The sequence below is a fragment of the Ammospiza caudacuta genome, chromosome 7 (genome assembly GCF_027887145.1).
Source record: "Ammospiza caudacuta isolate bAmmCau1 chromosome 7, bAmmCau1.pri, whole genome shotgun sequence".
NCBI classification, from domain to species: domain Eukaryota; kingdom Metazoa; phylum Chordata; class Aves; order Passeriformes; family Passerellidae; genus Ammospiza; species Ammospiza caudacuta.
Window position 1 is genome coordinate 10059345 of NC_080599.1, and position 26140 is coordinate 10085484.

The following is a 26140-nucleotide window of genomic DNA, read 5'->3' on the forward strand; positions in this document are numbered from 1 at the left end:
ATCTGGAGTCAGACTATCCTGAGCTGAAGGGACCCACCAGGATCACCCCATCCAGCCCCTGTCCCTGCCCAGACCCCCCAGCAGTGCCCCCTGTGCATCCCTGGTGCCCAAAGGCTCCTGGAGCTCTGGCAGCCTCAGGGCCGTGCCCATTCCCTGGGCAGCCTGGGCAGTGCCAGCACCCTCTGGGGCAGAACCTTTCCCTGGTGTCCATCCCAAAGCTCCCCTGCAGCCATTCCCTCCTTCCCTGAGCTCTTCCCTGGGCTCCTCTCTGCAGCTGAACCAGCCCAGTGACCTCAGCCCTCCTCGGGTGGCACCTGCAGAGCCTTCCCCAGCCCGGCCCCTCCTTTGGGCATCTGGAACAGCTTTGGGGCTCTGATGTTGTGGCACCCAAAACTGTCTCAGAACTCAAGGTGAGGCCACTACAGTGCAGAATAGAGCAGGACAATCCCTTCCCTTGCCTGTGTGGCAATGCTGGGCCTGATGCCTCCAAAAAAGATGAAAGAAAGATCTAATAGGTTTTGTTTGCCCTTGGGCTCATTCCTGTGAAGGAAGCTGAGATCTTCCCCTGCTCTTTTGCATCCGTCTGTGGGGAGAGTCCTGTTCCTTGGGCAGCCCCTCCACTGTCACAGGCTGGGGTTTGGGTGCTGCTGGTGGCTGTGCAGGCTGCAGTGGGCTCCATGAGCCTCTCCAGGGCTGAGGCAGAACCTCCCTACCCAAGCCCTGTGCCAGGGACAGCAGAGAGCACAAAAAGGCATTTCTGTTGCTCAAAGCCTAATGGCCTGCACTGTGGGACCCCGTCAGCGGGGGAAGAGCAGATCCATCATTACCCAGAGCTTTCAATCAGCACTAAACAAAACGGCCCTGGCTCTCCAGAGCAGGCTTTATTCCTGCATTCTGTGATGCTGAAAGTGGGTCTGCAAGCGGCCGCCTCACCATGAGCCCCAGCAGAGCCGTGGGCCGGCGGCAGAGCCGCTCCCACTGTGGGCAGGAGCACAGCCCGGCCATCCCTCACTGCCCCACTGACGGACGGCTCTGGGGCTGTGCTGATAATATCTTGATTAACAATTAGCATGATGGAACTGGGAAATACATCTTGTTCCTCGCCCCAAGCCGACAGGTGAGGATGGATATATGTTGCCTGGTTGATTGCTGTGCCATGTTAGAGCCTATTTAGAGTTGATTGAAAAGCAGAGGCTTTGTGTGAGGACAGACCTTTAATCTCCTGGCAGAGCCAAGTGCGTTTCCCATCAGGAAGTGTTCCTTCTCTGCTGCTTATCTCTAACCCTTGCTTTAAACCTGAGCCTGGCAGAGACCAAAAGAAAGGCAGGATCAAAACAAAAATAATTGGGATCGCTGGCTTCCGTGTGCAGTCTGAACCTGTTATTCCTACTTATCAGCTAGTTATTCCTATATAACTCTTGCAAGAGACAATTCAGCAATTGCAGCATCTCCTTGATGAAAAGCACTCCAATAAAATAACCATGGCAACAGTTGCTGAGGGCTGGCATGGTGAGGGACGGAGATGTGCTCTCCAAAGGACTCTGGGCCCAACTGCCCTGACAAATAGCCCTGCTGAGCACCAGGAGGTGATGTATGGACAGCTCTGTTGTCCTGGTGGGGTCCCAGATGTGCTGGGTATGCAGGCTGCCCCAGTGCACCCAGTTACAAGTCACAATTTGTTAACCATGAGTGTCTTCCCCTCCACATGGAAGGGGAGCTTGTAACCTGAAAGCTGAGGGGGAATCATGAGGATGCTCAATCAGAAAGGAAGGGCCAAGGAGGGGAGCTCAGGGAGGGACACAACCTGTGATCCCAAAGCCAAAGAGGATTTCCCAGGGTTTGGATGCTCTGGGAAAGGCTGTGTCTCTCTGCTGTTGGTGCCAGAGACTGGTATCAATAATAAACACTTGGCATGTCTAATTTCAGAGCAACTTCTTTTTAAACACATGCTGAGACTGTGTTTGATGCTCTACAGGAGGGGTGACAGAGGCCATGTGGTGTTGCACGTGGGGAAGTTTGGGCATTTGCCTTGAAGAGTTGGCCCTTGGTGCATGGAGGAGCCAGCAGAGCCTGGACTGAGCCTGGAGAGTTTGTGCCAAGGGTCCTTCACCCCTGGCTCATCTCCCCACCATCCCACCCAGGGGTCCTCTAGGGATCACTGTTAGGACCACCCATGTCCTACTGCTCCCCGAATGCTCTGGTCATAATCTTGGCTGGGGAGCAGCTTATCTTGTGGGCTGAAGACCTCTCAAGTAGCTTTGTGGGCATGGTGGTGTTTTTGTTAGGCACTATCCTCTCATTGTTGTCTTCCTTAACTGAACATTTATAAGCCTGAAAAGTAAAAGAAGGAACATTCACCAGAAGAACAGAGAAGCCTGCTGAAAAGCAGCATTTGTACAGATTTCTAGAAAAGGGCAGTAAATACTCCACCTCTGCTTCATAATAATAATAGACAGACTAAGTATCTCTAAAAATATAAAATAACATGGGCCTATTTGGAATAGTCAACATCCTTATCAGCCTGCTGCCATCTCTGCAAACAAGTTTCGCTAGAGATTCTGGGCATGATTTTCAATGGCTCAGAGCAGCTGTAGCTTCTTTGACTTCAGTGAAAAGTCTGAGTGCTTGGCATGGTGGCAAACCAAGCCTCTTCCTTTCTGCTTCAAATTGGGGCTTGATTCTAAGTGAGATGAATTTTCTCCTCCTGATAATTCTGTGCATCTGAAGTGATTACAGCTCCACGTGAGTGCTCTTTTAGGAGATTTCAATGCAGCGTTTTCTTCCATCTTAAAAAGGTTCCTTCAAGCCTTATGATGCTGGAGAAGGGGGGGGGGAAATAAATCCTGGTGGAAGCCGTTACATCTTCCTATGCAGATGAGAGATTAAAATTTGTATTTTTATAAAACACTCACGGGGGCTAAATCGGAAAAGTTCTGTTGAGGCGAGCGGGTTTTGGCTGGTGGGAACGTGCTGCTAAATTCTTATCTGCAGATGGGGAGGCAGAGCAGGGAGTGGTATTATTTGGAGTTCTTAGAGAGTGAGCTTTAATGTTTGCTTAACTCCACTAAAAATAGACGACACCCTCTTTTCCTAATAGGCGGCATTTGTCACACTTGATTCATTTCCTCTCCCAAACTGAGCTCCTTCATGAATATTCATCTCAACTCCCCAGGAATCTGCCTGTCCTCACAAGTTGTACTCGCGGCGACCGTGCAGTAACAATGCGAGTCAGGCTTCCAGGGCTCCCGAGTACCTGGCCCGATGCAGCAAAACGCGCTGGTATCAACAGCTCCCATTGATTCCTGCTCCTCTTGGAGCCATGATTGCTCGTTATCCCTCTCGATGAGACCCTCAACGAGGCTCCTGTTCCTGTTGTCATAGCAGCACCGCATCGCCCGGTGTAGCAAAGTCTCCGTGGCTGCTAATTGTGTGATGGGAGGATCAGTTTGGCAGTTTTTCTAGTGGGGATTAGGCCAAAAGGTCCCTTCTGAACTGTGATGAATGCGGCTTCCTTCAGAAGAAACTGCAACTTGGTAGTTAGAGGGGATTTCTGACGAGGGAAGCTTTCCACAGCAGACAGGGAGAGCAGTCCTCACAGAGCTCTTCCATTCGTGCTCTGCCACTGCTTAAAGCAGGAGGAAGCCAACCAGAAATGCCAAAGGAGGATGTAAAACAGCTGATTCCCTAGTAAGGAAGTCTGTCAGTGCCTCAGACCTTCTAATCTTGTCCAGAGCATGTGGAAGGTGCCTGCTACTGTCATTTGCTGCTGGAGTGGGAAAAATCTACTCGTGCTGGGAACAGGGATCATCTCTGGTGCCATTGCTCAGCACCACCAAGGAGATTTTCAGCCATGTGCTAGAAGAGTTGCTCTGAAGAGTTGCTAGAAGAGAAGGAGTTGCTCTGGCGTTGTGGGTGAGAAATGTGCATAGCAAAAGGAATGATCTCATCACACCTTTGCCCCTGCAAGTCCAGGAGCGCTGCATGGCAGCCATGGTTGGTTAAAGAGGGCACAAGAGACAGAGGGATGTTTGCTGCTTGACCCTGAGGAGTGATTTATCAGCCAGGATGCTCTTGTTAACTGGCAGGGCCTGTGCAAGGCTCAGCATCCCTGTCCTGGTGTGGAACAGCAGCACGGGGTTTGCTGTGGCTGTGCCTTCCCCAGGGATGGTGGCTCATCTGCAGGCTCGCTGCTGGCTCAGCAGGAGGCAGGAAGGGCTGCAAAGGATTCACTGCTCCCACGTGCCAGGGGAAGGGGATCAGCTGTGCCTGCTCCCAGGGCCCTGCTCTTGGAATGCAGAGGGCAGATTTGTCCCCTGTGCCTCTCACTGGGTTTATTCCACAGTGCTGAAATGTAGCCAGTGTAATCCATGACCTAAATGTGGGCATGAATAGTGTTTTTAGAGAATGAAAAGAGAAAAAATAAATCCTCACCCACCTCAATCTCTCTCCCCAAATTAAAAACTCCCCTGGCCAAGCCTTGCAAATGAGTTTTTGTTGTTTGTGCAGTGAGGAGCCAGATTTTTAAAGGCTGGCTTTCAATTTTACAGCCGTTTATTACAGGCATGAATAATTGCTGGCACGGTGCTACCACTGCTGTTGTTTGCTCTTAAAGTTGGGCCAATTACATATGTAAGCCCTTGATTTACAAGCAAAAGCAGAACTAAAGCAGCTTTGTGGCCTACATTTCAAGAATGAGTGATGTGTCCATGGTCAGCTGTGGGTTCCCAAATTTGTGCTGTGAACCACAGAGGTCCATGGCCATAAATGTGTGGCCCAGATTGTCCAAGGCATCCTGTGGCATGGGCTGTCACAGCACAGCGTGAAGGACATAAACAGGGAGTAGCGAGTGAGGCCCGGGAACCTGCCCAGATTCATCCCATGGCAGGAATGCTGAAAGATTGTGCTGCATTGGGGAATTCACAGTGAACACACAGAAAAGAAAGGGAACTGGAACTGAACATAATGGTTCTGCAAGATGGACTTAAACCAAGCCTGTCCAAGTCCTGCTTTCCAACATGAGAACTGGTCTGTCTCCAGCTCCTCTGGGCACTCAGCCCTCTTGGGAGAGGAGAATCACAGAATCCCAGAATGGTTTGGGTTGGAAGGGACCTTAAAGCCAATCCCATTCTCCACCCCCTGCCATGGACAGGGACACCTTCCACTGTCCCAGGCAGCTCCAAGCCCCAGTGTCCAACCTGGCCTGGGACACTGCCAGGGATCCAGGGGCAGCCACAGCTGCTCTGGGAACCTTGTGCAAGGCTCTTATTTTCTTCCCAATATCCCATCTAACCCTGCCCCCATCAGTGTGAAGCCATTCCCCCTCGTCCTGTCACTCCAGGCCTTAGTCCAAAGTCCCTCTCCAGCTCTCCTGGAGCCTTCTAGGCAGTGGAAGGGGCTCTGAGGTTTCCTCAGAGCATTCCATTCTCCCCTCCACCTCTTTCAGCCTGTCTCCAGAGTGGAGGTGAATCCATGGAATAGCTGCTATCCACTGTGGAACTTGAAAATGGCTGATTGAGATCAAGCAGAGGATTTTTCTTGCTTCTGCACAACAGGCAGAGAATGGAAAGGAGGTAGGTCAGTGTGATGGCTGTTCTCCATGGGGTGATGGTTTCCAGACATCACCCACAAGTGCTGTGACCTGGACTCTGCACTGCCCAGCATAGGGAAGGTGTCACCATGCTGTGCTGGTGCCATTGGGTGCCACCAGCCATGGGGTGAGGTGGGAGCCAGCCCAGCTGTGCTCCTCCACCCTGGCCTGGTGGCAGGCTGGTGTCCTTGCTGCTGGGAGAGCAGGAAGGGCAGGATGTGAGGAAGGGCAGGATGTTTGTGGGCGCTGATGTCATTGCCACAAATCAGTCATGGATGTTGTCAGCGGGAGGCAGCGGCGGCTCGGCTTGGGAAGAGGCCAGCGTGTCACAGCCCAGGGGCTGGCCAGAGGAGCACGCTGCACTCATATTCTCACTCATCACACAGCACATGGCTTCTCAGCCCCCTCCTGCAGGGTTTGTGTGGTCAGCTGGAGGCCGTGGCCACCTCCCTGGTGTGCATGGCCCAGGCTCAGTCTGAGTCCTGCTGATGGACTCAGCTTGGAGATGCTCTGCCCCACCTCAGCAAAGGCTGCTCCTGCTGCCATCCAGCTGGGCAAGAAGCATTGGTGCAGGACCAGTGATTTCTGGAGTGATTTCCTGAAGCTTCTGAAGGCAGAGACAGCACCCAGACCCCCCTGGCAGCCCCGTGGTGTGCACTCTGGCCCTGGCAGACCCGTGGGAAGCAGAGCCATGGGGAGGCACAGCCAGGTTTGTTTACGAGGCTGCAGTCAGCCTGGCTTTTACACCCCAGCAATTACTGGCAAGCCCTGACTGCTCCTGCGCCTTCACAGCACATGTGTGAACTCCTGGTTTTGTCACCTCCCTGTCCCCTCCTAGCGGAGTCTAGCTAGGAGACTCCGTGTTGGAATTGGAAATCCCTGTTGATTTGGGTGTGACCCCACGGGTGGATCCCCATGCAAATGGGACACCCGGTTTGAAAGGATCCCTCTCTCCTGCAGCTCGACTTGGGAGCTGCTGGAAGGGGACACGGTGACACTGCGCTGCCAGCACTGGCGGGACATGCCAGTCACTGGAGTGAGATTCTACCATTGGGACAAGGATGTGGAGAGTCCCTCAGTGGGACCGAGCTGTCACTGTCTCCTCTGCAGCTGCACCACAGCGGCCACTACTGCTGCAGGGGCTTGGTGGTTTCTGAAGTGTCATCATGGGTACTGTCAGCGCCAGTGACTCTGACAGTGCACGGTGAGCATCCCTGCATCTGGAACACCAATCTCCTGAAACATCCAAAGCCACTTCCCAATGGACTCAGAGCCACAGCCCTCACCTCCCCTCTCCTTCCCAGAGCTCTTCTCGGTCCTGGTCCTGGAGGGTCCCCCCAGCCCACTGTGGGGTCCCTCCTGACTCTCAGCTGCCTCAGCAGCCCCAGGCCCAGCCCCCCTCCTGCACATGTTCTACCAGGACAGGCAGGTGCTGGGGGGCCCACAGGGGTCCCGCAGCTACTGGTGCCCACCATAGGGGTCTCCCACTCAGGGAATTACAGCTGCCAGGTGCGCTCCGAGGCGGGAACCGTGCAGAAGAGCAGTGCCCGGCTCCACGTCACGGTGTGCTGTGAGTGTGGGGATGGGCACGGGGAGCCCCCACAGCCTCCTCAGGTCCCCTTCCTGGGCACCTCCATGTGCCCCTGACATCTTGCTTGTGTTGCTTCACCTCTGCCCTGTGTCCCCTCACCCCTTCCTGAGGTGCCCCCATCCCTAACATCCCCCATCACACCAATCACCCCGTCCCTATCCCCTCACACCACCTGCCAGCCCCTCCCTGTGGCCTCAGCCCCATCTCTGTCCCCACAGTGCCCATGGCCAATGCCACCATCACCCCCGGTCCCCTGGCACACCAAGTGCGTGCAGGTGACCCCATGACCCTGCGTTGCTTGGTGCAGGTGGGTTCAGCCCCTGTCACCTTCATCTGGCTGGACAACGGGAACGAGGTGGCCCAGGGTCCCCTCCTGGAGCTCAGGGCTGTCAATGTGGGACATTCGGGCACCTACCAGTGCGTGGCCACCAACCAGCTGGGACAGGACGGGCACCGCTTGTTCTGGGCACTCACCCCTGGGTTGGCCCTGGTGGTGACACCTGGCTCACCCTGGGTCACAGGTGGGGTCACATAGGGTCACCAGGGTGTTCAGGACTCCTGCAGTTCAGGATGACCCCAATGTGTCCCACTCTGTCCCCAGCAGTGGCTGCCTCAGTGAATGTTGGCAGGACCCTCCTGTTCCTGCTCCTGCTCCTGGCAGTCATCGGGGGCTGTCACTGGTGGCACCGCCGGGGTGGGTGACAATAGGGGGGATGGGGGTCCTGGAGTGAGGGGGAGCCCCCAGAGTGGGGTCAGAGATCGGCAGCCCCCAGGGCCTCTGAGCTGGGGGAAACTGAGCCTGCAGTGATCTCGCCTGGGGGTCCTGAGGGATTTCTGGGGAATTTGGAGGGTCTTAGTTGGGCTCCAGGGCCTTCCCTGGGTGGATTTTGAGGAACATTGTGGTGGGACATTGAGCTCCTGGAGGGCTTGGTGAGGTCCTGGAGGGCAGTGCAGGGATGTTGGGGGATCTTTCTAGGGTCCTGGTGGAGTTTGGGGGTGCCTGTCCCTGCCAGGCTTGGGGTTCTGGAGACCCAGACACTTGGGGGCACGAGTGGGGGTTGGGGATCCTGCGGTGGTGCAGAGGTTCGGGGGGGGAGGTTCAGGTGTGCTCAGAGTGTCCGGGGGGAATCAGGGATCTATTGGGAATCAGGGCTGCAGTGGGGATTTGGGGATCCCATGGGTGGTTGGAACTGCTGAGGTCCCAGGAAGGTTCAGGGGTCCCAGTGTCCCCACGGTCACCCCCTCCCATTTCCCTTGCAGCTGCCAGAAAGCTGCAGAACAGGTGAGTGGGGGGGTGGGCTGGGACTCCCCTTTCCCCCTCCCCAGACACCACCCAGACCCCCCCATCCTCCTCAAGACCCCCCCAGAGGAGGGGACAGTGCTCAATACCCACATCATGGGCACCAAGTGGGCAGGGGATGAGTACAGGGGGGGACAGGGACACATCACCTGCAGGTGTCACCCCCCAACTAGGTCCCCAGAACCAGTGTCACTCTCGGGGCCCCCATGGGTGTCCCCCAGCCTTGTGCCACCTCACGATCCACAAGTGAGCAACATGGAGCTGTCAGGACCCCATGAGGCACAGTGGGACCCCCGTGAATACGAGAGCATGCTGTGACACTGGGTGCACTGGGGGGCATCGATTCCTCTCAGGGGTCTCTTTTTCCTCTTCACAGGACCCCGTGGAGCTCCTCCATCCCTCTCCCAGTGCCACGGAAGCACACGACATTTTTCCCCTCTTACTGTACCCAAAATGACACTTTTTGATTAAACTGTTTGAGAAACAAGGCTCACTCTTCATACATATAAAATGTTTAATAAGTGATAAAAGGGACAGTAAACAGTGTACTGGGTTCTTGGCAACCGCCAGAGGCACACGGTTAACCACAGCAATTCTTCTTACATAGCTTTTCATTGTATTTGTTAAATACATACTCAGGAGGCTTATACATATTGAAACATTCTTTCAGTTCACATGTTCTGGAAATCCTTTCATTTGGTTTGACCCTTGATTAAATTTTTAAAGTCCATGCAATATTACAGATTAAATTTATATATTTTATTCCCTCACAAGGTCCCCCTGTTCTATGGTTTGACAGTTCTTGATAGCCAAAGAGTCAGTGGCAAATTCCTCTTTGCAGTCTTTCTTTTATTGTTTGTTTACTTGTTTCTTTTCAATGTGTTCTTCTTATACAGATGAGATACTCCACCAGTACATTAAATCAACATTAGCTATTTCACAAAATTATCTGAGTTATTGTCACTTAGTTGCACAAATAAAGGCTTTAGCTACTTCTGCAACAGTTAATGTTGTAATAAACAGCACATTGTCTCTATCTTGATATTTTGGGTGAGGCTAAACTATAATATATTTATCACATTGAACTATATATTCTACACAGGGATTAGGGTAAAAAGGCTGATAAATTGTATTGTATCAAAAGCAGTTAAAAAGTGATTACAAACTTTATTGTATCAAAAAATTTACAAACACAAATATAATAGTGAAAACCAATGACTACATAGCTATTCATAACAGGGGGAAGCTGTATTGAAGGGTTTGACTTCTCCGTATCCTGCTCTGATTTCATCAGCAATAAATTCAACTCATATCTCTAATTCCGAGGCAGTTTTGCCCGTGACAGGATTTGATGATTGATCTCTCCTGATCCTTGTCTCAACCCAGGAACCCTTTTCTCAATTTTCTCTCCCCATCCAGGTGCGGAGGGCAGTGACAGAGCGGCTGCGGTGGTTGCGGGGCATCCAGCCACTGTCTATCCATGGCAAGGCAGGGAGGAGGACGAGAGTCCAGGTCAGGTTGTTGAGCAGATTGTTGTGGGATTTGCAGTAGTGCTGGGGCTCTCTCAGACCCTTGGGCAAAGGAACAAAGGGATCAGTTGCTGCATTTCCACACTGGGTCCCCCACAGCAGCCCCTGCAGGGGTGGTTTCCAGCCAGCCCTCCTTTGAAAACCATCAAAGGCCCACGCAGAGCCACTGCTTGGGCTCCCTTTGGGTTTTGTGCTTCTTGCAGGGCTGAATAAACCACAGCCAGGTCTTTTACCCCACATAATTCTCACCTCTGCAGGAGCTCTAAAGCTGCCAGAATCAAAGCCAAGGGGGCAGGGGGAACATCCATCCCTGGCTCCCTACACAGCCTCAGACTCGAAATTCTGGCAACACCATGTCCACGCCACCTCCCACCTTCACACCTATGTCCCACAAGGTCCCCACCCTGGCCCCATCCTGACCCTGCCCTGCCCCCACCAAGGGCCACCTACACGTGGGGACAGACGTGACCTCCCTTCCTTCCCCTTCATCCAGAGAGCCGCCAGCCAGGGGAGCGGTGGCCACAGCAGTGAGTGACAGCCAGTGCACATGGCTGGGGACACCGGGATGGCTGGGAAGGTGGCACTGCTCCTTTGGGGTGAGTGCCCAGGGAATGGGCCCTGGTGAGGCACAGACTGGTGGGAAGGGGGTAGAGGGGGGCTGCAGGGTCCCCTGAGGTCCCCAATGCCAGCAGAGCAAGTGCATAGGCATGGAGCCAAGTATGACCAGAGATTTAGGGTGGCTTTAGGGACAGAAACAGGGAAACTGGGATGTGGAGACAAGAACAGGGGGATAGAGATGTGAGGACAAGGATGTGGCAGAAAGAGCCCTGGGGCTTGGGTAGCTGTGGGGATGGGGACACGGGATCAGGGATGCAGGGACAGGGACAAGGGCCACTTTGCTTTGGGATGGGCTGGGAGGACAGGTGCCATTGGAATGGGATCATGGGCACAGTGCCATGGGGATGTGGCCATGGGGCAGGTGCTGTAGGGCTGGTGGAGGTGGCCAGTGCAAACATAAGGTGTCCAGAGTGTCCCCATGAACCTCACCTGGCTCTGTCCCTTCTCCCTTCCAGCCCAGACCATCAGCCTCAGTGGTGAGTCCTCACAGGATGTCATGGTACCACCTCACTGTCCCCAGCCCCATGCTGGCCCTGGCAGGCTGGTGTCCTGGGAAGGATGGGGGTCTCAGGGAGCTGTAGAGGCCCCCAGAGTTGGGGAGCGATAGGGCAGCACCCACAGACCCAGAACTGTGACCTTGTCTGGGCATCCTGTAGGGTTTGGGGAGGTGCTGGAGTGTCCTGTAGGGATGTTGGGGGTTCTTTCAGGGGCCCTGGGGTTCTTTGGGGGTTCTCTGTCCAGCTGGGCTTGGGTTCTTGATGCTGACTTTGTTAGGGGCACTGGAGAGGTCCACAGATTCTGGGGGGCTTCAGAAATGCTTGGGCATACCATGGGGGTTCAGGAATGCTGAGAGGGGTCAGGACCCTGGGACCACACAGTGACTCCTTCCCTCTTTCTTTTGCAGCTGCCAGGAAGTAAGAGGAAATGTGAATGAGGGGCTCAAACCACACTCTCCCCTTCTGCCCCAACCCCCAAGCCCTTCCATCCCCTCCCCCACATCCCCTATATACCCTCAGGGCCCCCCCCAATCCCCTGGCCCCCCCAGAAGACGGGGAGGTGCTGTATGCCCATGTTGTGGTCACCAAGAGGGCAGGGGGTGAGTAGTGTACGGGAGGGACACACGCAGAGGGACATATCACCCACGAGTGTCACCCCATTCAGATCCCACAGCCTGTGTCTCTCGCAGTGTCCCCCCTTGCCACCACACTCCAGGATCCCCAGGTGACCTACACGGAGCTGCGGGAACACCAGGGGCGACCACGGAAGTCCAGGGACATCAATGAGGTTGTGCCATGATACTGTGGGGAACTGGGGGGCACTGGAGGTCCCCACCCATGGGCACCAACTCGTGTGTGTGCTGCCACTAAAAAGTGCCCCTCGCCCTCCCCATGGAGGCAAAAAGATCCCAAAGGGCTGAGAGAAGAACAATTTCCATGAAACAGCAACCAGAGTAAAAAACCAACAGCAGCAAGGTTCAGAGTCCAAATTGTCAAAAAAGAAACAGTTTCCAGGGATATCCACTGAAAAGGAGCAAACCCCAGACATTTCCCTCAGCACGTTTCCTCCACCAGAGGAACCTGGCAGGATCTACTTTGCTCTGATGGCCAAAGTGGCCTTCAGGAGGCTCTGGATTCTCTTGTCCCCTGTCTCAAATCCCTCCTCTGCCCTGTTCCCCACACCAGGATGTCACAAAGGCCCTGTGGAGATTCCAGAGCCTCCCCCTTTGCCCTGGCAGTCAGGATCAGGCCATGGCACAGGGTGGGGTATCAGAGATAGGAAAAGATTGATGTCTGGAGTAATTTTGGAACAGCCGCGTGTGGCAGGGGTGGGTCAGGCCTTGCTTTTGGTGAGACAGGGCTCCGTCTGTCCATCAGTCTGTCAGCCATTGTACACCGGGGACAGGGTGACGCTCTCCCACAGCCAGCTCCTGCGTGGCCAGGTGGCCAGAAATGCCAGCTGGGGAGAGGGCTCTTGGTTGCCCAGCTGACTTTTAAGAGCATGAGGTGGTCAAGTCCTTGACCCTGACTTTCTTGGTGTGTGTGTCCCATTCATGCTGGAACCCAGGAACTGAAAACTCATTTAAATGAGGAATATCTGTCAAAGAAAGTGGGAATCTTCCAAGAATAGAAAGAAGACCCATGCCTAAAACTCTCTTTAATTTCAAACATTACAGGGTTTCTAGGCAGAACTGTAGGAAAAGGAAGAACAGCTCTTTACTGAGAAATTTATAAACCAGAACAGAACAAACAACACAAACAACACAAACCCAGAACTTTCTGTCCTGCTCAGCACTGTTGGTTTTTGTGGCAGTTACAACCACGGTCAGTAGGGGGCGCTGCAGGGAGCACTCCCGGCCAGCAGGGGGTGCCCCGGTCCAGCTCCCTCTCCTCAGGGGCCATGGCTGCCTCAGACGGGAGGCAGGAAGGGAAATCGCTCCTTTTGCAAACTCACGGGCACCAATCGGTCCCAGCACCACCACCGTCAGCGGGCAGAAGCCACCAAGGCAGCAGGTTGGATCCCAGTGCCCACTGGTAGCGTAGCAGTGTCCCGGGGCCAGACACACGCCCTGCACAACATCTGTGACTGCTCTCCATTATCCCAAATGGAAGGAAGGCAGTGCCTGACCCCAGGCAGGTCTCAGTACCACAGCAGCACCTATGATGGCATTATGCCACAATTCCTGCAAACCATCTGCCTATAACTCAGGTGAGTAGGGCAGGGATGGAGCAGCTTTGGGGACACCTGGAATCTACACAGGGTCACTCCCCACAGCCCCACCATGGGTGCAGGCAGAGCCCCTGAACAGTATTTCCACAATTTTCAATCTTGTCTGGTGGCCACGACCTGAACCCAAGCATTCTTTCCATGAGGTTGCAGAAGGCTGGGTTGCTGCAGGTTTAATTCAAAGAAGACAGTCTGAGTCAAGTTGCTGAGCTCAGTGTGGTGGATTGCGCAGTAGTTTTATGGTTCTCTTGGTGCCTTACCAAGAGGAACAAATGAACAATTGCTGCATATTCGGGTTGATTCCCTCTCAGCTGCCACTGCATGGGCAGTTTCCAGCCAGCCCTGCTCTGAAAACCATCAAAGACTCTCAAAAGAGCCACTCCTTGGGGTCTCTTTGGGTTTTGTGCTCCTTGCAGGGCTGAGCAAACCCACAGGCTGGGCTTTTTCTCCGATAGAATTCTCAACTCTGCAGCAGCTCCACAGGCCTAGAGCCCCTTAGAATCTGTCTGGAGTCACACCCAGTCTGCTAGCAACTTGTGGGGGTTGTGCTGAGCCCTGGATCACCCAAAATCTGAGGCACTCTGGGAAGGAGCTGGGACGTAAGGGTCCATCCAGCCACTGCCTATCCCTGGGACCTCCATACCCCTGGAAATCAAATCAAGGGTACCCAATTTCTTAGGTCCCACCTTGCCTGGGACCTCTATCCCAATATTTACATTCCCCAGGATCTCCATGGCCCAGAGCCCCCCTCCTAAGGAACTCTCTCTGGTTCATTCCATCCCCTGAAATCATCCTTTCCCCAGGACCTTGATTTTCCCAGGACCCTCATTACTATAGGACCCTTCATTCCCCCAGTATACTCATCCCATGACCCCAAATCCCTGGAGCCCACATTCCCCTGGGACTCCCATCCCCGAGTCCCCACATGCTTGGGGAACCCCATTCCCATGGCAACCCCATCCCTGGTGACTCCCCCTCTTCAGGACCTCCATTCCCAGGGACCCCATCCCTGGGACTCCCCATTCCCCTGGACACCCAGCCCTGGCTCCCTAAAGTCACTGAGCCCCTCATTCCTAGGAACACCATGTCCCACTGTGTCCCATCCAGCCTTGTCCCCATCCTGTCCCCACCCTGCCCACAGCCTGTCCTCAGCTTGTGGCCACCCTGCCCCCACCAGGTGCCACCTATGCATGAGGATCAGACCTGACCTTGCTTCCTTCCGCTTTGGCCAAAGAGCCACCACCTAGGGGACAGCCGCCCCCGGTAAGGAGTGACAGCCAGTCCACATGGCTGGGGACACCAGCATGGCCAGGAAGGTGGCGCTGCTCCTGTGTGGTGAGTGCCCCGGGCACGGGCCTAACACCCCGGGGATGGGGTACAGGGGGCCTGCAGTTCCCCAATGCCAGCAATGCCAGTCCATGTTACCCACAGTGGACACTGGTAGGACTGGGGATGCAGGGTGGCTCTGGGGACTGGAAGGGGGGGCAGGAATTTGGGGATGGGGACAGGAATGTGGGGACTGGCACCTTTGGGCTCAGGTAGCTCTGGGCATAGGGACAAGGGAACTGGGATGAAGGGATAGAAGGGGACAAGAAAGGTGAGGATGTGGCTGTGGGGATGGGATCATGAGCTGGTGGGGGCGACCTGGGCCAGCGTGGGCTGTGTCTGTGGTGTCGTTGTGCCCAGGGTGTCCACAGTGTCCCCATGTTCTGCCTCAGCCCAGGGTGGCCTCGGTGTCCCTGTTCCCAAAGTGTCTGTGCCACAGGGATTTGGTGCATGGGTGTCCCCACACCCGGTGCCCCATGTGTCTCTGTCCCTGCAGTGCCACCCCCACCCAGCCCTGTCCCTTCTCCTTTCCAGCCCAGACCCTCAGCCTCGCTAATGAGTCCTCAGGGGATGCCATGGCTCCACCCTGCTGTCCCCAGCCCCATGGTGGCCCTGGCAGGCTGTTGTCCCCTGTCACCCACAGGTGCCCAGACCACCCAGCTCCTGATGGAGCCCCCCCAGAGGCTGGCGGTGCTGTGGGACCAGGTGACACTGAGACAGAGTAGAGATCCATTCTGAATTAGGTGAAGTGTCTAGGAGAGGTGAAAAGTCTGTGAGGCCAAAGCTGAAGGAAAAACTCGCATGCCGGGGACAGCGAGGAGACAGAGAAAGAAAAACAGAAACGACCACATGGTCGATTTGCCCCCGACCTAGGAATTCCTTTGATAAAGAAGAACTGGCGAAAAATGTCACGCGGAATGAATATGTATGAACCAATTGTGAAACTGTATGCATATGCATTTGGAAGGGGGATAAAAGGAGACTTGAAATCCTCAGGGGTACGCATGCCTTTTGGGGAGGCTTACATCCGACGATGCACGCGCGTCGTAATAAAGGCATACCAGGCTTTACAACTTTTATAAAGTTGTGAAGTTTCTTCTTTTCTCCGCAAAACAGAGCAACAAGGCTGGTGAGGGGCTTGGAGCACAAGCTGTATGAGGAACAACTGAGGGAGCTGGGGTTGTTCAGCCTGGAGAAAAGGAGACTCAGAGGTGATCTTATCACCCTCTTCAACTTCCTGAAGGGTGGCTGTGGTGAGCTGGGGGTCGGTCTCTTTCTCCGGGCAACAACAGACAGAACAAGAGGACACAGTCTCAAGCTGCACCAAGGGAGATATAGGCTAGAATTCAGGAGGAAGTTTTTCACAGAAAGAGTGGTCAAATACTGGAATCATCTACCCAGGGAGGTGGTGGAGTCACCATCCCTCAATGTGTTTATAAAAGAACTGGATGTGGCACTTGGTGCCATGATCTAGTTGAGGTGTTAGAACATGGGTTGGACTCAATGATCTTAAAGGTCTCTTCCAACCTAGAAATTCTGTGATTCTGTGATTCTGTAATTTCTTGCATCCTTCATGCACACCTTCCATCCCCAGGGATCTCCATCTCCAGGATGGTCCTTGCCCAGTTCCTCACAGTGAACTCCCTTGACGGACCCCAAGTCAGGGAATTTTCCCAAATCCTGGTGGAAAATGATTCAATCCCTGTCAGAACAGGAACCCCAGAATGTTTTCCGTGTCATGGGGCCCTTGCTCATCCTTGCTCATCCTTGCTCATCCATGTTGGAGTGATGGGAATTCTGCTTCATCCTCACGCTTTGCCAGCAGCTCTGCTCTTCCCAATGGAAGATTCCCAAATTCCTGGATGTCCCATCCTTTGCCAGCAGCTCTGTTTTTCCCAATAGAAGAATTTCAGATCCCGGCCCAGCTGGTGGATGAGATGTTTTCTGCACTGCCTTTATTATATCCAGGTGTCAGTGTCCGTCCTAGTGGACAGATGACCTGATGGTTCGTAGAAATGATCTCAGAGTGCAAAAAACCAAACGGTACGAGGGTGTTTGCAGTGATAATCAAAACAAATGCAGTTTTATTGAAATAACCACAGCAAAAATGCGATAGAGAGATTAAGGGAGAGAAAAAGATAGAGAGAGAGAGAGAGGGAGAGAGAGAGGGGATATAGCTACCAATGCAGAGACGAAGTCCTTTGGTGCAGTCCAGTCGAGGATCCGCCTGCTACGCTAGGAAGATCTCAAAGGCTGTAGCTAACTCAGAGGATTTTATGACTGAAAATTGTGAGGGGGGGAAACAGATACAATAGGGAACAGATGTAACAGGTAGTCTATGTTCTCAGCAGTATATGAGAGCCATTGTTTTCTTGCTCCAGTGGTCACAATCTGCAGGCAAACATCTCGCTTTGGTCAGCTTGCCTCCCCCACACACCTCCCCTGGGCTGGGGGTTTCCGTCCCAGTCCTAGGAAGGAGCAGAGAGGACTTTTAGGAGTTTCGTGTCTCAGTCCTTGATGGAGAGGCTTTTTACATCTCTGTCTGTCACGGTGGTTGTAAAACAGGTGAGGGTCTTCGGTGGGAGACCACCTGAAACTCAGGAGAAGTCCAGCCAGGCTGAGAGGTGGGACAGCTTCCAAAGCTGCTATTGTTGCAAACAGAGCATGGTGCCCCTTCTTAGCATACAGCAAACGCACTTGTGAAAACAATAGCTTAACACTGAGCTTTCAGGTCTCAAGGCCCATGGCGTGTGACTTTTCTCCTTCAGAGCCAGATATAGATGGGGCGGGGGGGGTCTTCTCTTCAGTGATCTCCCACGGACAATTGTGAGGCAGATGAGGGAAAATTCTGACAAACTCTCACACCAGGGAATATTGCACTGGGCTGAGGAGTTTCTTCCCAACTCCCTGGAAAAGGGGTGGTAGAGGAATTCCATGAGAAAGACAACCTCCAGCTTCCACCCACTGAATCCAAAGCTTTTCCCGTGGTAACCTTCCCATGGAATGAAGGAAAAAGAGGCTCTTCTATCCTGTAGTGGGAAATGCCAGAACCTCCTGCTCTGGGTGGAACCCCTTCCACATTCCCAAAAAAAGGGATTTATCAGAGGAAGTTGCTTCTGGAATGCTGCTGAGAATGGCTCTCCTCAATTTCCCATCCAGCTCTAAAGCTACCAGAATCAAAGGCAAGGCGGCAGGGGGGGACACTCAGGTGCTGGCTGCCACCTGGGGCTGGCCAGAGCAGGGCTGGGCAAGGGCCATCCCTGTGCAGTGGGGCTGGGCCATGGCTGGGCCCCACCCTTGGATGGCCACCCCAACAACATCAGCCACTCCATAATGCACATCACTGTCCCAATAACATCACAATATTTAATCAACAATAAAATCAATAATGCAATATCAATTTGTATAATATCACATGAAAGTCAACTTACATTAACTTGTTTCTCACAACACATACTAGTAAAGAACTGTTATTCCTGCTCCCACATGTTTGCCGAAAAGCCCCATAATTTCAAAGTTACAATAGTTCAGAGAGAAGGTGGTTGTATTTTCCATTTCAAGGGAGGTTCCTACTTTGTTCAGCTTCCTTGACAGAGCTGAATATAGAAACACCATTTCTGCCAGTTTAACCAAAAAACTGCATTTTTTTCCCAGGAGCAGGGAACCAGGTGCTGTGCCACCTTGGATCTGGGATGGGCACCAGTAAGCCACCTTAGTGGGAGCACTGGGAGGGGGACTGCAGAGCCACTAAGCACATGGGGGTTAGGAGGAACAAATCTGATTTGGATTTATGTTTCAACATGTGCTACACATGAGGTGAAAAATGACTCTGTGAATTGTACATGTGCTGGGAACCCTGTCCCTGGCAAGGCTTCACACAACAGAGAATTGGGAGAGAAAGCTTCAGTGATTGGGCTGTGAGTGACTCCCACTGGCTGGTGGGAGAGATGCCTGGGAAAAATGTGTGGGAAAAATGGCTGGGAAATTGGGCTTTGGGAGGAGCCTTTGCAAATAAAAGCAGCAAACTGTGACACAACAGGAGTGTTTTGCTTTGGGTTTCTTGGAGGGATCAGGGGCTCACTCAGAGGGTCAGTTTGGCCCTCCTCCCCTGTGGAATTCACATTCTCTGAACCTGGGAGAAGCAGTGAGAGAGGCAAAGAATGATCCAAACAATTCTTATCTCATTTACTGCTCCTGTGTTGTTCACAAGTGGAATGCATTGTGGAAGATTGTTTACCTGAAGGGAATTGGTAATTGGATTCTGTTGTGAGTGTTTTGATTCACTGACCAATTGAATCCAGGTGTGTGTGTCTGGACTGTTGGCTGTGTGCAGTGATTGTGTGCAGTGGAGTGCAGTTGAGTGCTTGGCAGATTCAGTTTAGATGTATTGTAATATAGTATAGAATAATATAGTATAATAAAGTACTTAATAAGCCTTCTGATAAGATGGGGTAAGTTGCATCATTCCTCCTGGACATCGGGTAAAAATATCATTGACACTCCACTCCCTTGCCTTTTCCTCTGGTGGTCCTTCTTCCCTGTCCACACCCGTTCTTCCCTGCTTCGCTGCTTTCATGAGGCAGCTCATTCCTGCTTGTCCTGGATGTTCCTTCATTGCCTCCCCAATGGAATGGATGCTGCTTGCACCCACCTACCACCTCTGCCATGTTTGCCATGCTGCCCACAGCACTGAGCCTGCTTCACCTGCCCACTGCAGCCCCAGCCAGCAACAGCCAGCCCAGAGCCACCAGTGCCGCAGCACCAGCCCGCAGCCAGCCCGCAGCAGCCAGCCTGCAGCCATCACTCGCCCATGCCAGAGACACGCAGGTGCCATCCTTGGAAATCACGACCAGCCACTCACAAAAGCCATGTGGGCTCGCCCTGGCTTGCAGCACACACACTCCATCTGCCGAGCTGATGCCCGGGCTTCTTGTGGTAACGCTGTCCCTGTCTTCTGTTTCCCTCTCTATCCTTTTCCCTTTCTACTCCCTTCCCTCCTCCTTCAGTACGGACGCTTATCCTCCTTTATCAATAAACAGTTCTCAGATATAATGTTGCCAAGTTTTTACTTCATTTTCATCTGAGAAACCTTTCAGAAGGAATCCTCCCCAGTTCCCCCTTTTACAGCGGGGTGGGACAGGGGTAGTGGGAGGGGGAATGGGGAAGCCCTGGGTGTACTGCAAGCACTGTGGGGAGAGAATGGGGCAGGCCCTGAGGGTACTTGGGCACTTGGATGGGGCTGGGGAGCCCCTGCAGGTACCAGCAAAGGGATGGGGGAGCCCTTGTGGGTACAGGGAGAGGAAATGGGGAGCACAGGGTGCCCTGTGTAGCCTTCCCCTGACCCATGACCACCTCCCTTGGAAGGATGGGTAACCACAGGAGGCATGGAGGGAGCACCCCCACTGTCACCCAGTGCCTCCCGCTTCCCAGAGGATCACAACTTTTGGTGTAGATTGCCATAGATGTTGCTGGATTCCCACGGTTGCCTTTGCAGCTCCATGTACGTCGTGTGAGGATCCTCCACTGGGGGTGCCAGGGGGTCTGGGAAGGGCCTGTGGGAACAAGGGGGTGTGTGGAAGGGGATGGGAGGTGCTGGGGGTTTGGGTAAAAGGTGTATCATGGCTGGAGGCTGCACTCACCTTTCCTGGTGCTTCCTGGCATCTTCAAAGAAAACTGGACAGGTGACTTGGGAGACCCAGGGGCCCCCATCCACCCTTGGCAATGCTGAACCACCACCAGACACACAATTCTCCCCAAGCCCCCCCAGTATACCTGTAGCCCCTCCAGTGTCCCTGACCCACCCCACTTGTACCAACACCCTGAGCCCCCAGAACTGTGAGCCTGGCAGGGAGGGGTACCCCTGACAGACCCTCCAAAATCCCTGCAGGACCCTCCAACAGCTCCCCAGGCCTCTGAGCCATGGTCACTGGGGGCTGAGCCCCTCCCTGGTCAGGGGCTGTGGGTGCTGCCCTATGGCCTCCCTCTCTAGGGGCCTTCCAATGTCTCTCCATGACCCCCGTCCCCCCATTGTCACCCACCCACACAGTGCCACCGGTGCCAGGCCACAATGACACCCACAAGCAGGAGCAGGAACAAAAGGGCTCCACCGACCCCTGTGGTCAATGCAAGAAACAGAGGGGGACACATCAGGGTCACCCATCACCCCAAGGGTCCTGCACTCCCTGGTGACCAGGTGTGATCCCACCTGTGACCCAGGGTGAGCCAGGTGTCACCACCAGGGCCAGCTCAGGGCTTAGTGCCCGGAACACGCGGTGCCCGTCCTGTCCCAGCTGGTTGTTGGCCACGCACTGGTAGGTGCCTGAATGTCCCACATCAATGTCCCTAATCTCCAGGACAGGACCCTTGGCCACCTCCTTCCCGTTGTGCAGCCAGGTGAAAGTGACAGGGGCTGAGCCCACCTGCACCGAGTAGTGCATGGTCACGTTGTCACCTGCACGCACCTGGTGTGCCAGGGGACCAGGGGTGATGGTGGCATTGGCCACAGGCACTGTGGGGAAAGAGACAGGGTTGGCACCTGGCGAGGCGGGATGGGGGTGCAGTGAGTGGAGTCACCCCCAGCCCGAGCGTCCCACTCACCCAGGACGGTGACATTCAGGAGGACACTCTCGGCCACGCTGTCCCCATCACTGACCCGGCACCAGTACTGGCCGCTGTCATTGCCCCCAACGTGGTTCAGCTCCAGGTGGGGGCCAGTGCCCAGCGTTGCCGTTGTGCCCTCCCGGTGCCAGGAGAAGGACAGGGAACCTGTCCCCGCAGCCACCGCGCAGCTCAGCACCAGGGGGTCCCTGAGTGCCACCTGTCCCCCAGGGGACTGCACTTACAGGGACACCCCTCAAGGGCAGGACCCCTTGGATGGGGGGACACCAGGGAACAGTGAGAGACCTGTGTGGGGAGGGATGGGAGAGGGCAAGTGGGACCACAGTGAGGAAAAGGAGGCACAGAGATAGGAGGGGGGCTTGGAACAGGACCCCAAGGAAATATGGAGGGCTCAAGGATGAGTAACTTGGAGAGGAAGATGGGGAGACACCAGGAAGAGTATGTAAAACCAGAGAGGGAATGGTGAGACTGTCACAAGGGGGCTGAGCCCAGTGTCCCTTCTGAAACAGGCGTAGGTGCCACTCTCGGTGACATTGAAGTGTTTGAGTCTCTTCTGCCACCAGCTCCACCCGTCCCTGACCCAGACAGTGTCACCGGTGGTCTCTGAGCACTTGCACGTCAGTGTCACCTGGTCCCACAGCACCGCCGCCCTCCAGGGTGGCTACATGAGGATCTGGGTGGTCTGGGCACCTACGGATGACAGGGGACACCAGCCTGCCAGGGCCAGTGTGGGGCTGGGAACAGCAGGGTGGGGCCATGGCATCCCCTGAGGACTTACCAGTGAGGACAAGGGTCTGGGCTGGAAGGGTGAAGGGACAGGGCTTAGTGGGGGTGGCACTGCAGGGACAGAGGCACGGGGGCATGGGGTATGGTGGCTGTCCCCAAAGTGCTTTTGTGTGACATGGACCCCTTGTGGATAGGGACACTGCAGCCAACTCTTGCTCAGGCACAACACCAATCACACTGTGGACACCCCTGAACTGGGGATACCACAGGCACCCCATGCTGGCACAGGTCACCCCACCAGCCCCATGATGCCTCCCAAAATCCCTGCCCCAACATTTTTGTCTACATATTCCTGTCCCCCTTCTCCTGTCCCCAAAGCCACCCTATGGCTTCGGTCATCTCATGCACTGACTCTGCTGGCCTTGGGGATCTCAGGGGACCCCTCAGCCCCCCTGTGCACCCTCCCCTCTCCATCCCCATCCTCAGGGTGTCAGGCCCATACCCGGGGCACTCACCCCACAGGAGCAGCGCCACCTTCCCGGCCATCCTGGTGTTCCCAGCCATGTGGACTGGCTGTCACTCGCTGCTGGGGGTAGCTGTCCCCTCACTGGTGGCTTTTTGGATAAAGGTGAAGGAAACGAGGTCAGGTCTTGTCCTCACATGTTGGTTGCCCCTGGTGGGGGCAGGGTGGCCACAAGCACAGGGTCATGGGAATGTGGCTGTGGGGACAGGCTGTGCAAAGGTTGGGAACAGGATGGGGACAAGGCTGGGTGGGACACAGTGGGACAGAGGTTCCCATGAGTGGGAGACTCAGAGGGTTTGGGGACCCGGGGATGGGTGTCCAAACAAATGGGGGTCCCGGGGATGGGGACCCTGAAAATGGGGATCCTACGTAGGGGGAGTCACCAGGGATGGGGGGCCATGGGAATGGGGGTGCCCAGGGCTGGGGCAACTCAGAGATGGGAATCCCAGGGGAGCATTGGCTCCAGGATTTGGGGTCAGAGGATGGGGATGCTGGGGGAATGGGGGTCCCTTTGGGAATGGGGGTCCTGAGAGAATCAAGGTCCTGAGTGAAGGGAGATTTCAGGAGATGGAATGAATAGGAGAGGGTTCCTTGGGAATGGGATGCTGGGCCATGGAGGTCCCCATGCCAGGGGAATGACATTAGTGGCATGGGGGTCTCAGGCAAGGTGGGACATAAGGAATGGTGTTCTGAATATTTGATTTCAAGGGGAATGGGGTGCCAGGGATGGGCGGTGGCTTGGTGAGCCTCTGGGTCAAAGCTTCTTCCCTGGGTGCCTCAGATTTTTGTGTGATCCAGGGTCTAGCAAAGTCTCATCAGGGAACTTACGGTTTAGGAGCATAGGAGCATCACCGCAGGTAGATTCCAAGAAGGTCTGGGTCTGCGTCCCCATAGACACCAGAGACCTTTCGCCTCTTTATTTCCATTTCCATCATTTTACCCCTCAATTTCACAAGCTCCCAGTTCGTGCCTTGATGGACCCGTGGATGCCTTGAGCAGGGAACCGGCTAGGGGAATCCCAGGGTGGGGGAAGCAGGGATGAGGGGTCTGCAGGGAGGGCTGAAGAGGCTGTGGGGGATGGGGGTGTCTGAGAGTGCCCCCCCAACATTTTCACTTTCTCTCTCCTGCAGCAGAAGGAAGAGGCCGTTTGTGCTGAGTGTCACATGGGGGGGAGGGTTCTGTCCTGGGGGGACACATCCAGGGGGCTCCTGTCCTGGGGGGATCCTGTCCCAGGGGGGACACATTCTGGACAAGGGGCTCCTGTCCTGGGGGATGGCAGCTCCTGGTGTTTCCAGACTTCTCCATTCTTGCTCATCCCCTGCAGGATCTGAGCCAGCGAGAGCAGCTGGGGAATGGAGCCCCAGCCAGGAAGGAGCTCCCAAATTCCTGCTCCTTGAAGCCAGTGGCCATCCAAGGGTGGGGCCCAGCCATGGCCCAGCCCCACTGCACAGGGATGGCCATTGCCCAGCCCTGCTCTGCCCAGCCCCAGGTGGCAGCCAGCACCTGAGGGTCCCCCCTGCCCCCTTGGCTTTGATTCTGGCAGCTTTAGAGCTGCTGCAGAGGTGAGAATTCTGTGGGTGGAGAAAGGCCTGGCTGTGGTTTGCTCAGCCCTGCAAGAAGCACAAACCACAAAGGGAGCCCAAGCAGTGGCTCTGCATATGCCTTTGATGGTTTTCAGAGCAGGGCTGACTGGAAACTCCCCTGCAGAGGCATTTGAGAGGGAATCAGTCCAGAAATGCAGCAATTTTTCACTTTGTCCCTCTCACCATGTATTGTAAATACATATTATATTACTGGAATTTTACAAATTTTAAAATGGAATTTATATATGTAATGTTAAAATAACTTTGTTACAAAGATATAGTTTTTATTTCTGTTGTTCATTAAGCTTTGTTAAATAGCTGAAATAAGTATGCTTGTCTTAAAATGCCTGCTTGGATGGGATACATCTGATGAAGACAGGATGAGGACACCTGCTACAGATATGCCAACTATCAGCACTCACTGCCTGAAGACAGTGTGGACCCAGGCCCAGAAATGAAGATGATGATAAGAAAGGACTAAAAGCACAACCAAGGAATAATTCTCTAAAAAGGCAGATCCAAGGATGAGTAAAAAGGCAGATCCAAGGATGAGCCATGTTAAACAATTCATGGAATATAAATTAGTTTGGGGAAAAAGTTTTCTATGCATAAGGGTATATGAATATGCAACAGGCTTAACTAAGGGAAAAGGTATCTAAGAGGTAAACTGGAAGAGAACAGTGTGCTCTTGGCTGAGTGCCAGGATGCACCCACCCATAACAACCTTTGCTCTATGGTCCTTGTCTCCTATTGTCCTTTATTAAACTTTTAAAATTTTCACAGGAGAGAGAATGTGTTTTTCACATGCTTCAAAGATGAGAATTCTGTGGGGGAAAAAGGCCTGCCTGTGGTATGCTCAGCCCTGCAAGAAGCACAAAATCCAAAGGGAGCCCAAGCAGTGGCTCTGAGGCGGCCTTTGATGGTTTTCAGAGCAGGGCTGGCTGGAAACTCCCCCTAAAAAAGCAGCTGTGGGAGAACAAGTCCAGAAATGCAGCAATTGATCATTTTGTCCTTCTAGGGAAGGGACTGATAGAGACCAAAAAATCCTGCAAAGACAACAACCATCTTCTCAACAATCTGACCAGGACCCTCCTCCTCCTTCCTGTCTCAAACCTGCAGCCCTTTAGAACATCCTGGAAAGTATTTTTGGATTCGGGCTCAGTTGTGAGACAAGAGAGAAAAGGATGGAAATGTCAAGCAGGGGCTCTACTCGGTGGCTGTGGTGAGGCTGTGGGGAGTGATCCTGTCTCGATTCCAGATGTCCCCAAAACTGCTCCCTCACTGCTCTCCTCACCCGCACAGGGCACGGGGAATAGATAAGGCTCTTCCCCGCCTCTGCCCCGATTCACTTCCCAGACCTGTGGGGGCCTTACCCTGGCAATGCTCGGTCCTGACACATCGCGACAGTGGCTTCGGACACGCTGCCACAGTCAGTTTGGACAGCCCGTGACCGTCCCGGCACTTGCAGCGCGATGGCAGCTGGGCCCCTTCCCGGTGCTCTGGGACCACCATTGCAGTCCCTCCTTTCCGCAGACCCCACCGCAGGGTCTCTGCTCTCCCCTGTCCCGGGGTCTCCCCTCCGCCATTTTTCTCCCTCCATGCTCGGGGCTCCCCAGTGGGGTGCCGGTCCCTCCATCCCGGCCCCTCCCACCCGCTGCCCCCCCTGCCCCTCCGGCTGCGCCCCCCGACAGCCCCAGGGCCAGCACCAGCAGAGGCTGCCGAGCCCCTGCAGGATGAGACATTCCTGGGGCAGCGCCGGCTGAGCGGGGCCCGGCTCCCTCACGCCATCCTTGCCCGCAGCACTCAGGCTCCAGCAGCCCCGAGCTGCTCCTTCGGGATGTGCCAACCGCTCCCGGAGCGCTGCTCTTTGTTTGGAAGGAGCCCAGGAGCACCTGAATCACCCCGGGACCTCCTGTGAGGCTGTGCCTGAGCCCTGAGGGGTTTGAGAGCCAATGGATGTCACTGCTCCGTCCCAAAATCTGGGGGAAGCAGGAATGGAAAGTGGTGCCCCAACA

The 26140-nt window shown here is 54.5% G+C and overlaps 1 protein-coding gene across 1 annotated transcript in view; it reads right to left on the bottom strand.

The window, feature by feature from the left end:
- Window positions 1-12212: 12212 nt before the first annotated feature.
- LOC131559639 (Fc receptor-like protein 5) overlaps window positions 12213-26140 on the bottom strand; it is a 28335-nt gene continuing 14407 nt past the window's right edge. The window contains 6 exon segments of the mRNA XM_058808055.1: window positions 12213-12291; window positions 20156-20227; window positions 20315-20348; window positions 20881-21183; window positions 21273-21527; window positions 21922-21983. Of these exon segments, the coding sequence (XP_058664038.1) occupies window positions 12213-12291; window positions 20156-20227; window positions 20315-20348; window positions 20881-21183; window positions 21273-21527; window positions 21922-21983 (805 nt within the window).